The sequence below is a fragment of the Peromyscus californicus genome, unplaced genomic scaffold, assembly GCF_007827085.1.
Source record: "Peromyscus californicus insignis strain IS unplaced genomic scaffold, ASM782708v3 Scaffold_17__1_contigs__length_78620276, whole genome shotgun sequence".
Taxonomy (NCBI): Eukaryota; Metazoa; Chordata; class Mammalia; order Rodentia; family Cricetidae; genus Peromyscus; species Peromyscus californicus.
In genome coordinates this window covers 21,430,241-21,444,695 of record NW_026294469.1, presented here as the reverse complement: position 1 = coordinate 21,444,695, position 14,455 = coordinate 21,430,241, and the positions used below count along the sequence as shown (strand labels likewise).

The following is a 14,455-nucleotide window of genomic DNA, read 5'->3' as shown; positions in this document are numbered from 1 at the left end:
GAAAAACATAAATCCTAAAAGTACACGGGCATCCAGCATATTTTGTGTATATTTGAAACACCCATATAAAGCCTAAAATGGACAGTCCTCATGTAGAGAATAAAACTCTCACTTAATTAATATACATGATATTAATATACTTGAGTATGTGTTGCCTATTTAACAGCTTCCATTTTATCTAAATTCACCTGACTCAAATTAAAAATAAAAAAGCTCACCTTAACTCAAACCTAAAAATATCAACTGCTACTTATAACACGAATTTCAGAGACACTGCTGGGCATACTTAGAGCCGTTTTCAGAGCTCTTCATTGGTATGGAAGGTGAAAAAAAAATGTTAAGTTAGAAAAGATTTTGTTTCAATACAAATTATTGAGCAGTTTTATATGAGAATTCTGTTATTATATTTCAGAAGATTGTAAAGTTTATCATTGTAATCCCTTTATTCCTAAGGATTTTTCAAAGCCTAGAAAACATTGACCTATGTCTGTTTAACATCTAATATTTCTAAGAACAGTGAGGAAAGATCCAACCTAAGTATACTACCAGGATAAAAGTCAAGTGGTTAAGATTCAAGTTATGGCACTGGACCTATTATTTTTTTTAACATGTCACTTAAATCTTCTGAGTCGTGGTACTCTTCCATATAGTAATTTAGACTAAGCTCTCAAAGACTCTACCTCATTCTTAAATTGCATGGTATCATGACCTTCACAGTGTATATGCCCCTCAATTTAACAGGCACCAACAAGATCCCTATACTAGCTATGGTGATGCATAACTGTACATGGATCCAAGCCAATGTGAAAATACATTCAATGATATTAGCTTAAAATATGTGTTTTTAAAATTTTTCAAGTTTAGTTTTGTTTGCTTTATTCTGAGACAGGGTTTCACTATATAGAGCTGGCTGGTCTGGAACTCTATATGTAGACTAGACTAACATGGAACTCAGAGAGATTTGCCTGCCTCTCCTAGGATTAAAGGGTGTGCACAACCACATCTGGCATGGTAAAGTATCTTACCAGCTTTAAGAAATTTACAATTCCACCAAGACAACTAACTGCTGACTCTTTAACATGAAGGGAAACCTCTGAATCATAATGTCTTGACAAATGTTATCTCTGGTACCCATTCTCCACCCTGAATTTCCCTTTCACATAATGTTACTTCTGAGGCATTCAGGAATCAAGGGCATGGAGTAAAAAAGGCAGTTTGTAAACTAGTAGAGGTTTAAACTAAACACTTGAAAATACTACATTCTGGGCTGGAGAGATGGCCTAATGGTTAAGACCACTGACTGCTCTTCCAGAGGACCCGGGTTCAATTCCCAGCACCCACATAACAGCTCACGACTGTAACTACAGTTCCAGGGGACCTACACCCTTACACAGCCAAACAACAATGAACAATAAATAAATAAATTTAAAAAAAAAAAGAATAGTACATTCTTAGTGAATAATAAACCAAGTACTTAGAAGTACAAATGGTTTTATTATGATGTCTGCACTAAGAATATATATATAAAAAAAAAAACACAGCTAATTCCCAAACTCTACTACCTTAGAATTCATATATAGTCCCACTATACAAAGTGAAATAACCTACAAATTCCAAGTAAGCCAGCTGCAATGAAGCACAACTGCACCCCCAGAATTGGGAGTCTGAGACAAGGACTAAGGACTGTAAGTTCCAGGCTAGCGTAGGCTATACAGCAAGTTCCAGGCCAGCTTAAGCTTCCCAAGGAGAACCTTTCTCAAAAAGGGGGCAAATAAATACAGCTACTAACACCTCTATTTTAGCGGGTAATGTGTTACCTGTGCAAGAGCTGTCATGAATATGTGGGCTGTCTATTATTTTGAAATGTCTATGTCAGGAAAGAGTACTTCCCTAAGGGATACACAAAGATAAAGAAGTGATAGGGAAAGGGAGAGCTCATATTTACTTTACAGCTGAAAGAATTCAAAGATAGTGAAATTATTATTAGTGAAAATTTACAAAATGAATGCAAACTAGAGAACAGCCGTGTTTTTTTGGCAGAGATGGTGAATGTATAAAAAAAAAATACTTTAATGGAAATACAAGCCAATATTGTGTATTGTGATGATTTAACCACAAATGCCTTCCCTATTTAAATATTTCAATCAGTACTGTTTGTACACATACCTCGGAGAATTCTTTCCTCATGGCAACGAAGAAAATCCCAGATTCTAACAGTGCCGTCATCAGAGCATGTAGCAAATTTATTATCCGTGGGTGAGAAACTGTTACATGAAGACACACAGCAGGGGAAAGAGGTCAGCATTTAACAGATCATCCATGCTTCTCAGACAGGGAAAAATAAAAACACTGTGCTGCATTATAAACAGGAGAAGGAAGTATCCAGTGAAGAAGCCCTTAAAGAAGAATGTAGTCAGCTAACATATGCATCTCATCAAAAGACTTCAAAAGAATAGGGTTTTTTCTTTTCCATTTCCATCAATATTCAGAGAACTCCTCAGTGCATTACTAGTCCTTTCATTACCTGTGCTCCTTGTAGTGTATTTCCTGTGTCAACAAAACATGGGGAGCTGCCTTAACAGTGAAACTAAATGTGTTCTACTCTTACCAATATTTCTGCACATAGTCATTTAAGCCACAGAGGAATACTGCTCAAAACATGAGCATCAGTTTCTGCCTCAGACATTTAAACTTCAAAAATGATAGGCTAAAACACTTTTAAGCAGGCTAGTAAGACTGACTGCTCAAGATCTTCATATATTAGGTCTCTCACTTATTTAAAAGGCCTATGAAAACTGTATGCCTTTTTCCAGGTGTAAAGCAATCCCATGAATGTTGTACCTTTGGAGGAAAACTTAAAATATACATCAGATTTCTTTTTAAAGCCAATGACTGCTACACAAGAGGGAGCCAGTTTTCTTCCTGGCTGTGAAAAACCATCAAGATTTTCAATGAACTGTATGAAGTCCCTTGAACTTCTGAATGACTAACAATGAAAAAAATATTATGAGCACGACACTGAGGCCAGGTCTATAAAGCAGAAACATGTATATGCAACAAGTTCTGTGGATTCTGAAAGTAGAAATGGTGTTTCTAAAGTCAACCTCTTCCCACATGAAGATGGCACAACCTTAAAAGAATGCTGCTTAGCTTTATTCTGAGGCTGCAGCACTTCTTCAGGCTTCTTTTTGAAACTCTTTCCCCCGGTTTTACTATACATTTCTCACTGTTATGTAAAAACATACAACTCACTGAAAATGTTTTAACTCCACTCATACATTTGCATAAGTCTTGTTATCAACAGTGAATCAGAAGAAAAGTCCTAGAGTCTTCTTTGACAAAGGTCTGTTTACAGCTGCAAAGCATGAAGAACCCATTCATTAATCCGTTAATGTTTGCCACGTCCAGAGAGTTATCTGTGAGGTTTTTAGTCCTATACTTTCTTTTTGAAGTCGTGGCAGAACCAAGCCAACCAGGTCTTCACTTAAGCCTCTTTTTTTTCCTTGACTTTTGTGTGGATTCTGAAGGTGATTTCTGTAGGCTTTAGATTTTATTCAGTTGTATAATTAAAGACTGAATTCTTTATTTGGAATATTCTTGTCTTACACAGTAGATAATAAAAAGGAGTAACGTATACACATTATTAACCATAAATGAAAAGAGAAAACCAGTGCAAAATGTGTCAGACAATACATCTCTAACATATTGCAAAGGCTGATACCAGGACAAAACTACTTCAGAACGGTGCCAGCAAAATGGTGAATGTGTGAAAACAAAGAGATATATTGTGTTCATAAGGTGCAGAAAGTTTCCCAGAATCTGAGAGAGCCCATGCATCTCTGCAACCAGAATACACTTAGAGAGTAATTTAACCATGACAATAGGGACTACAGAAAATGGTATATTGTGTATAAACCTGGCCTCTCTAATCGCCTCCTTATGTGCCTGGAACATCTTGACGTTGTTCATGTTGGATTGCCAATATTTCACATATCCTCCATGATCTGCTGTCAACATCCACATGTCATTATGTGACCAAGTCATGGCCCTCACAGGGCTATCATGAGCCTGTGAAAACAGAAAACATTTTTTAGTTTTTCTTTAAGAGAATATATGGCTGGGCTGAAAGGAACCTATATTAACTTAGAGCAGTAAACTATTCAATTGTTAAGTTTTACAATGCCAATGAACTTGACTGTACCCTCAAGTTCTTAGATGAGCTACCATCTGGTGGTTACTGTTACCTGCAATATGGTTTCGAAGTTGAAAGTCAGCCCATTCCATAAGGTGAACTCTCCACTAGAAGCTCCAGTGACCAAGCGTCTTCCTTCTGGGGTCCACTGCAGGAAGAAAAGGAAGACAGGTCACATATAAGCACCAGTCTTGCAGCTTCATTAATTTAAGAAATACTTTCAAAGGCATTTCTGTTTGCTTGTTTTGGTGCATGCGTGAGTTGAGCGAGAGTTACAAGCAGTTGTCAGCTGCAGAATGTGGGTGTGGGGAACTGAACTCAAGTCCTCTGGAAGAGTAGCAGGTGTTCTTAATTGATGAGTATCTCTCCAGTCCCCAGAACCTTTATTCATAAAATATTAGCTCATCCAAATAAAGTAGACAACACTGTTTTATAGTTGATGTACCTTTATAAGCAAGTATACTGTCAGAAGAGAACTTGCCTGGCACAGTGAAGGGAAGCACTAATACTCTGGCTCATTAGCTAAGTTTAAAAAGGAATGTATAGTACCCTATGTACTTAAAAAGCAAGTCAAATCATAATATGTAAAGATTTCACTCTTTTTTTTTTTTTTTTTTTTTTTTTTTTGGTTTTTCGAGACAGGGTTTCTCTGTAGTTTTGCGCCTTTCCTGGAACTCACTTTGTAGACCAGGCTGGCCTCAAACTCACAGAGATCCGCCTGCCTCTGCCTCCCAAGTGCTGGGATTAAAGGCGTGTGCCACCACCGCCCGGCAGATTTCACTCTTATCTAGGCTACACAGGAGACGAATATAAATAAGGTGGGCAGTCACCAGAAAAGTTCAAATGACTGAATGAAAAATAAGGAATCTTTCGGGATTGCTGTTGGACTGTGTGGCACATATATAGAAAATAATCGCCGGGCGGTGGTGGCACACACCTTTAATCCTAGCACTTGGGAGGCAGAGGCAGGCGGATCTCTGTGAGTTCGAGGCCAGCCTGGGCTACAGAGTGAGTTCCAGAGAAACCATCTCAAAAAATAAAGAGAGAGAGAGAGAGAGAGAGAGAGAGAGAGAGAGAGAGAGAGAGAGAGAGAGAGAGAGTTCAGAGAGAGAGAGAGAGAGAAAGAAAAGTTCAAGGTCGGGGCTGGAGAGATGGCTAATCGGTTAAGAGCAGGGTCTGCTCTTGCAGAGGACCCAGGTTCAATTCCCAGCACCCACATGGCAGCTCACAAGTGTCTGTAACTCTAGTTCCAGCAGATCCAACACCCTCACACAGACATACATTCAGGCAAAATACCAAAGCATATAAAATAATAATAATATTATTATTATTTTTGTAATTTTATTTTTATATTTATTTTATAATTTTATAAATATTATTCAAGGTCATCCTTTGATACATAGTAAATTCTCAATGTCCTGGCCTCTGTGAGACACTACCAAAAGAAAAGCCTGGAGGTAGAGGCAGGCAGATCTCTGGGAGTTCCAGGCCAGCCAGAGCTACATAGTGTGATTCTGCCCCCCCCCCCCAAAAAAAAGGAAAAAGGAAAAAGGAAAAACCCACATTATGGAGTTCTAGCTCAGCAGTAGAACACTTGCCTAGCATGCATAAGCCCTGAGTTCAATCTCCAGGACCACACACACAAGAGTTATTTTATGCTCTTCTAAATTCAAGGCCAAGCCTCAGGCTGTATTATTTTTTAAAAAGTAAAACAAGGGGCTGGAGAGATGGCTCAGAGGTTAAGAGCACTGACTGCTCTTCCAGAGGTCCTGAGTTCAATTCCCAGCAACCACATGGTGGCTCACAACCATCTGTAATGAGATCTGGTGCCCTCTTCTGGCCTGCAGGGATACATGCTGTATATGTAATAAATAAATCTTAAAAAAAAAAAAAAAAAAAAAAAAGTAAAACAAGAGTCCATGCTGCCAGTAATAATGATCTACGTTAGGAAACCCAGCACTCAGGAGGTTGATGATATCAGAAGATGCTGAGAGTTCAAGGCTACCCTGGGCTATATAGTGAACACCAGGCCTGTCAGGGTTCAATACCAAGAGTCTATCTCAATACAGGAAGACATAAGGAAAAAAAAAAAGTCTTAATACATTAGAACAAAAAGCACTACATAACTATTTTAATGCCACAGTCTGTATGCTGAAGTGAATCTGTGACATACTTGCTAATCACCATTAAAATATAATATATACCAGGCATGGTGGCATACATCTTTTATCTCAGAACTCAGAAGGCAGAGGAAGGCAGATCTCTGAGTTCGATACCAGCCTGCTCTACAAAGTGAGTGGGTGAGTTCCAGGACAGCCAGAGCTCCACAGAGAAAACCCTGTCTCAAAATAAATAAATAAATAAATAAAGTAATTTATTTTTGCCAAGCATGATAACACTATAATTCCAGTACTATGGAGGGAGAGGCAGGAGGATCTCCGTGAACTTGAGGCCAGTCTGGTCTACACAATGAGTTACAAGCCAGCCACGGCTATACAATAAGACTCTGCCACAAAATAAACAAACAGTGCAAGTGTCTGTGTGTGTATATAATTCATTTTCCTTTTGTTCAGTTTCACTCATTTTCCATAAAGAATATAAATACATAGAAGGTCAGTACAATTTTATTATCCTATGTAAAAACCAATATTGCAAAAACAGGTGTGCCTAAAGAAACATGATAAAATACATAAAATGAAGTTTATTTGGAAAATGACACAAATATGTGTGACCACTTAGCTCTGTATTGCCTTATCAATAAACATCGTTTTGATGATTCTGAATAAAGTACTCCTATCTTCCTAGATTTTTTTATCTGCTATGGTCCCAACCCCATCAATTCTATAGTAAACCAAACTGTAAATAAAGCATTTCTTAGTAATTTTCAACAGACTGTCTCTAATAAGCACAAATTTCTCCCAAAATCTCATACCTTGATCTCCAAAGAAGAAAACTTATCCACCACATGGAGAAGGTGAAGGGAGACCAAGAGTTCTAGGGCAGCCTGGGCTACAATACAAGATGAGTTCAAGACCAGCATGAGGTTTATTGTTTTGTTTTTTTCTTAAGGGGTGGGGGGGCTAAGGATGTAATTCAGAGCATATGCAAGGCCCTAGGCTCTATCCCTAGTAATAAGGAGAGAAAATAAAAATAAAAATACAGAATGTGCAGACTTCATTTCAAAAAGGTTTCCTGTATCATAAAAGGATAATAAAGGACTGGAAAATGACTCAGCAGTTCAAAGTGTGTGCAGCTCTTCCAGAGGACCAGAGTTTGCTTCCCAACACCAACATCAGATAGCTCACAACCACCCTTTAACTCCAGCTCCAGAGAATCCTGACAACCTGAGTTCAACTCCTAAAACCCACATAAAGGTTAAAAAAGACACAACTCCATAGGTGACCTAACCTCCACATATACATCACAGGGGAGAGCCCCCCCTATATATACATACAATAATTAAGTTTAAAAATAAAATAAAATAAACAAGGGTGCTGTGGAATATTATTTGAAGATGTGCTACATTCGTTTATGCTGCGGAATATTTGTTTAATGATGCAAAGATGAGTTGCATTCTTTCATGTTGCAGTTGTTTAACTCTGGGAAGCTATGTTACTTTGCCTGTCTAAAACACCTGATTAGTCTAATAAAGAGCTGAACGGCCAATAGCTGGGCAGGAGAAAGAGAGGTGGGGCTGGCATGCAGAGAGAACAAAAGAAAAGTGAGAGGAGCAAGACAATAGGAGAGGAGGACACTGGGGACCAGCCACCCAGCCACACAACTAGCACAGAGTAAGAAGAAACAGAGAAAGGAATATAGAATAGAGAAAGGTAAAAGCCCAGAGGCAAAAGATAGACGGGGCACTTTAAGTTAAGGAAAGCTGGTTAGAAACAAGCCAAGCTAAGACCAGGCATTCATAAGTAAGTATAAGTTTCCACATGTTTATTTGGGAGCTGGGTGGTGGGCCCCCAAGGAGTAAAGAATAAAAATAAACAACTACACAAGGGAGCAAGGGAGCTTGAGAGATGGCTCAACAGTTAAGAGAAGATACTGATCTTACAGAGGCCTGGGTTCAGTGGCCAGCATCCACATAAGGCAGCTCCCAACATGGAACTCCAGCTCCAAAGGACCGGGATACCCTCTTCTAGCCTCCAGAGGCACTTCTACTAACATGCACATAGACGTGCATGTATACACATTTAAAAAGAAATCAAGCCAGGTGGTAGTGGTGCACACTTTTAACCCCAACACTCGGGAGGCAGAGGCAGGAGGATCTCTGAGTTAGAGTCCAACTTGTTCTACAGAGGGAGATCCAAGATAGCCAGGGCTACACAAAGAAATGCTATCTCAGAAAACAAAAAACAGAGCAAACAAAAAACTGAAAAATTCTAAAAAAAATAATAAAAACTAAAAAGGATGGAAGGAGAAAGGAAATGAAATTTTAAAAAAATGATTACAATACCATTTGTAGGACTATGAACTGAATGTCTGTCTGGTCAATATGGAAAATAACTTTTTTTTAAACTGCAAAATCCCTTCAAAATATCGAGCAATGTGAATATATTCCTGATTATAAAATTGTATTTTGTAATTCCAAAGAAACTACTGGGCACCTTCACATAGCTGTTAAGTATGATGTATCATAGGCTTTCAGCTATCAACACCTGACAGCTTTTAATTCACCTTAGGATGCTGTTTTTCCAACAGCAACAAAGCCATTTTTATTCAAGGGCTATCCTGAGACCTGCCGCAGTATGAATATACTACATATTACATAATTCTTCAACATGATGAAAAACAATTCAAAGCACATTATCCTACCATCAGTGGACAAAATGGATAAAATAGTACAATCCAAAGTAAAACTGTTATTAGCAAACCAATTATTATCTTAAGTATACATTTAATATAGTATTTAATTTTTGTTTTGTCAAATACTTTTTTGTTTGTTTTTAGAGTCAGTCTATCTATGTAGTCCTGGTTATCCTGAAACTATGTAGACCAGGCTGACCTTGAACTCAGAGATCCTCCTGCTTCTAGGATTAAAGGCATGTGCTACCTTGCCCAATCTTGTCAAATAAATTTGTAAAACTAAGAATTAATTAAAAAAAAAAATACATAACAGAATACTTACCCTCACAACAAATACTGGGCATTTTACTTTGTTTGTTGATGTCCTAACAAATTTTGTTGTAACTGCATTCATGGGATTATTCAACATTCCTATAGGTGGGACCAGCTATTAAAAAGGAAAAGAAAAAAGAACATTGGGTTTTTGTAACACCTGATAACACACAGAGAAGAAACAAAGTACATAGCAAGATAACGATTAAGAAAACTTCAGGACAACTTTCCAAAGCTTTTAGGAGATTAAAAGTATTCTACATTAAAAGAAAACTAAGATAAAAAGTTAAACACCTATTAATATTTATCTGGAACTTAATTTCAATGTCTGCTTAAGTATCAGATTTCCTAAATTACTTCTCAAAGTCAATATGCAAAGCATGTTTGCAAAACCTCAAATTTAAATTTAATTTTTCTATTAAAAGACTTTGAAGCAGCCGGGCGGTGGTGGCACACGCCTTTAATCCCAGCACTCGGGAGGCAGAGGCAGGCGGATCTTTGTGAGTTCGAGGCCAGCCTGGTCTACAGAGCGAGATCCAGGAAAGGCGCAAAGCTACACAGAGAAACCCTGTCTCGAAAAACAAAAACAAAAACAAAAAAAAAGACTTTGAAGCTGTTGAATCTTTCGACATTGCTTCTGCCTAAAGTTTATTCATCATTAAATTTAAAGGAATATTTAAGTTGAGACAAAATTAAATCAAAGTAAATACAGACATACTACATTATACTTTTGCAAATATGTTAACTATAAAAATGTAAGAAGAAGGGGCTGGAGAGATGGCTCAGCGGTTAAGAGCACTGGCTACTCTTCCAGAGGTCCTGAGTTCAATTCCCAGCAACCACATGGTGGCTCACAACCATCAGTAATGAGACCTGGCTCCCTCTTCTGGCCTGCAAGCATGCATGTCCACTGTATACATAATAAATAAATAAATCTTTAAAAAAAAATGTAAGAAGAAAAGACAACTTTGATCCTGAATTCATATGCTTTGAGGTTTACATGACCAAACAAGGGGATTTTTATTAAGCTAGTATGTTAGAACTTATACTTACATCATTATAATAACCTGCATCCGGCTGAATGGCCCGCATATCTCTCTGATCTCTTTGCCATATCCTATTCTGTTAAAAATAAATTAACTAATGAGTATGTGGCCTTGTGACAGTCATGTAAAATTTAATTAATAATGAAACCTAGCCGGGCGGCGGTGGCGCACGCCTTTAATCCCAGAACTCTGGGAGGCAGAGCCAGGCGGATCTCTGTGAGTTCGAGGCCAGCCTGGGCTACCAAGTGAGTTTCAGGAGAGGCACAAAGCTACACAGAGAAACCCTGTCTCGAAAAACAAAACAAAACAAAAAATAATGAAACCTAATGTGTTTTTTTCATTTATGTGTATGGATTTTTGCCTGCATGTGTATGCATGTGAGTACCAAGCAACACACGCATGCTTAATACCCAGAAGTCAGAAGAGCATGAGATACTCTAAACTGGAATTACAGATGGCTATGGGTCACTATGTTCCTGCTGAGAATCAAACCCAGGTCCTCTAGAATAGCAGCTCATGCTCTTAACTATTGTTGAGACACCTCCCCAGCCCCCAAATGTAACAGCATTCATGTGTGTTTTGAGTTTTGTTTTTTCAAAGCCAAGGTCTCACTGTATAGCCTGCAACCCCCTATATATACCAGTGTGGCTTGGAACTCAAGAGTTCCTTTGCTTCCAGGGCATTGGGATAAAAGGAGTACACCAATACCAGGCTATTTTCTCAAACACAGATAACAGTGATGGTGGTGTCTTAGATGTTTCCCCTTTCCTGCTGCTCCTGTTTAGAATTTCATTCAAGTAGCCCTGTCCCTATCCATCCAGTTCCTCTGATCCCCAACACGTCCTCACTCATTTATCATTCTGATAAATGGAACTGGGAGGGAGCACTGGAGAGTTGGCTCTTCCAGAGGACCTGGATGCCAGTACCCACATTACTCACAGCTTGGTAACTCCAGTTCCAGAGGATATAGATAACCCCTCTTCTTCCCTATATGGGCACCAGGCATACATACACACAGTAGACATACATACACGCAAGCAAAACAATCATACACATAAAATAAATAAGTTGGTGAGGGGGGAGTGAGGATAGACTGGCAATCATACTTTTGCCAAAACCATTATTAGCACAAAACAATTTCTTTTATCTCTATTTTGGCTTTCTTTTTTTATTCCTTCCAAATTTTAGCTTCATACACTAGTTTCCCAAATGATATTGCCAAGAAACTCTAAATCAACCAACGTGACATCACATGCTTTAATCTCAGTACTTGGATGGAGGGGGGAAAGTTTGGGAATTCAAAAACAACCTGTGCTATATAATATCCTGTCTAAAAAAAGAGGAAAAACTAAAAAGTCTAAATCTGCCCTTGACACTTTTTGCCATGTGCCTGTAATATACTAATTAGTTCAATGTGCAAACAGGCCTTTAACCACTGAACTAAGGTATAAAAAGCAAACTAAACCAAATGGATGGCACAGTAACATTTAACAGGCTAACACAAGTACATAAAGAACTCTAAAGTACAGAAACAGTTGAGAGCACTTTAAGCAGATCACCTACATTCCATGACTATAGTAGGTATTCAATCTTCAAGGTAAATATAGAGCTACTCCTCCAGACTAGAATTTACCATTGGGAACTCAGAAGTGGGACAAGTCCTGTTCTCAGTGCCAGTGTCTCAGAAATATTACTATGTTGGTAGTCACTTATTAGTTCACATACACTGTGAGTCATTTTCAGAAGATGATTAATGAACTCTACATCTAAAACGCTAATCCATCCCACTAATTCAAGAAATACCAGTAATATTTACTACCCTTTATTTCGTTTTTAAAAAACTATTTTTTTGGCCATTAAAGTTCATTGGACTTACCTCCAAATACTTAATTACAGAAGGATTATAGTCTATGGTTTTCCGGTTTACAGCTTTCCTCATGCGTTTTCCATCAAAGGTAAGCTGCTGCATTGCCTGCTGCTGTGCAAAATCGGGGCGCTTATAAAACAGCTGTCGGGGTGCCTGGTGTTGAAACCTCGGCATATGGAAAAATCGTGGAGGAGAGCCAATTTCTGTAGCCATGGTGATGTTTTTCTACTAGGTCACTAGAATAGAAGAGGAAGTATTTTAAGTAGACGTATCAGCATGACAACAGTGCCTAAAAGCATATTTATTTTTTTAACCTGAAAACATTTTTAGACTTTGAAAAAGCCATCTCTCCAGTCCTAAGCTAAAACCAAGTTTAAGTGGATACTTTTTAAAATGCTATTTATTTATCTATCTTGGGTTTTTGAGACAGGGTTTCTTTGTGTAGCCCTGGCTGCCCTGGAACTAGCTCTGTAGACCAGACTGGCTTTGAACTCACAGAGGGTCGCCTACCTCTGCCTCCTGAGTGCTAGGACTTTAAAGCCGTGCGCCACCACTGGCCTAGCCACAAATTTGTTTTTTTTAAGACAGGATTTCTTTGTGTAGTTTCGGTACCTGTCCTGGATCTCGCTCTGTAGATCAAAGGCTGGCCTCAAACTCACAGAGATCTGCCTGGCTCTGCCTCCCAAGTGCTGGGATTAAAGGTGTGTGCCACAGCCGCCCAGCTACAAAATTTTTATGTATGTATTTATTTGCAGGAAGAGAGGACATGTGTTAAGAAATGTATGGAGGTTAGAAACTTGCAGGAATGGGTTCTCACCTCTCATCATGTGGATCCTAGGACTCAAACTCAATTGTTAAGCCAAGCAGCAGGAGCCTTTACCCTCTCTCTAACTAAGCCACCTTGCCAGCCCAGTGAACATTTTAGTTTTCCTCCTAATTAACATTCAAACACTCTATCTAGTAAATGAAACATGAGGTATATACTATGGCTCAGTAGCAGAGTTTACCTAGGATGCATAAAGTCCTAGATTCAAATGGCAGCACCACTAAATAAATATAGGAACTAAAAGACCAAAACATTTGAGAGGGCTAATTTACAGAGTAAGTACCAATAAAATCAATTGTAAAATTTGGCCAGATGGAAGAGAGCACAATGCATAATGACTTAGGGTATTCTGTTTGTTTATTTTGTGTTTCTTCTGGGGAAGAAAGGGCAAGCAACAACTTAGAATTAACATTTCTAAAACCTTACATGTGTCACACACACACACACACACACACACACACACACAAAACAGAGGCGGAGAAGGAAATGATGGAAAACAGGAGCTGAATTAAGATTATTTTTATTCATATATGTGCACAAAGTGTGTGGGTGCCAGAACCCTTGGAGCTGAAATTATAGTGGCTGTTTGCCACCAACCTGGGTGCTGGGAACCAAACCTTGGTTCTCTTGAAGTCCTCTGCTCTTCAACTGTTGAGCCATCTCTCCAGCTCCACCCACTACTAACATTTTCAAATGAAATTTTCATTTAGATATTTTACAGTCAATCTATTTTTAAGATCATAACACTATTTCATCCTCTAAAAGTTGTAAAGTCCGACTTTCAAATTTCCCATCAGTAGCTGAATAAAGAAGCTGTAATTTCAGCATTGGGAAATAAAAGCAGGGGAAACACAATTATTCTTTTGGTTTTTGGTTTTTTTCTGAGACATGATTTCTCAGTGTAGCCCTGGCTGTCCTGGAACTCGCTCTGTAGACCAGGCTGGCCTCGAACTCACAGACATCAACCTGCCTCTGCCTCCTAAGTGCTGGGATAAAAGGTGTGCACCACCACTGCTCAGCCACAATTATTTTTACTGCAAAAGAAAGACTGCACTTATATTTGGTTTATTTACTGTCCAGATACTTTATGGGGTTTAGGAAAAAATTGTAATATTCTTTAGGTAAAAATGGTCTTGGTGTCACCAGAGAGGTTTCACTCAACAACTGATGGGAGTAGATGCAAAGAATCAGTCAAACATTAGGTGGAGCTTGGGGAATCAATCCTGCAGAAGGTTGAGGAAGGACTGTAGGAGCCCAAGGGGTCAAGACACAAGAAAATGGGCCACGGGCTGGAGAGATGGCTCAGTGGTTAAGAGCACTGACTGTTCTTCCAGAGATCCTGAGTTTATTCCCAGCACCTACATGGTGGCTCCCAACCATCTGTAATGATATCTGGTGCC

General features: G+C 38.7%; 1 protein-coding gene across 5 annotated transcripts in view; it reads right to left on the bottom strand.

Annotated features, from left to right (window-relative positions):
* Nucleotides 1–14,455, bottom strand: part of Wdr33 (WD repeat domain 33) — a 113,037-nt gene that overhangs the window by 70,297 nt on the left and 28,285 nt on the right. For all 5 annotated transcript variants that reach the window (XM_052741763.1, XM_052741762.1, XM_052741764.1 and 2 more), the window contains 6 exons: nucleotides 12,239–12,465; nucleotides 10,370–10,438; nucleotides 9,327–9,431; nucleotides 4,245–4,340; nucleotides 3,917–4,068; nucleotides 2,167–2,264 (listed from right to left, as the gene is read on the bottom strand). In XM_052741763.1, coding sequence (XP_052597723.1) covers nucleotides 2,167–2,264; nucleotides 3,917–4,068; nucleotides 4,245–4,340; nucleotides 9,327–9,431; nucleotides 10,370–10,438; nucleotides 12,239–12,442 — 724 coding nt within the window. In that variant the 5' untranslated portion in view covers nucleotides 12,443–12,465. The remainder of the gene's footprint in view (nucleotides 1–2,166; nucleotides 2,265–3,916; nucleotides 4,069–4,244; nucleotides 4,341–9,326; nucleotides 9,432–10,369; nucleotides 10,439–12,238; nucleotides 12,466–14,455) is intronic.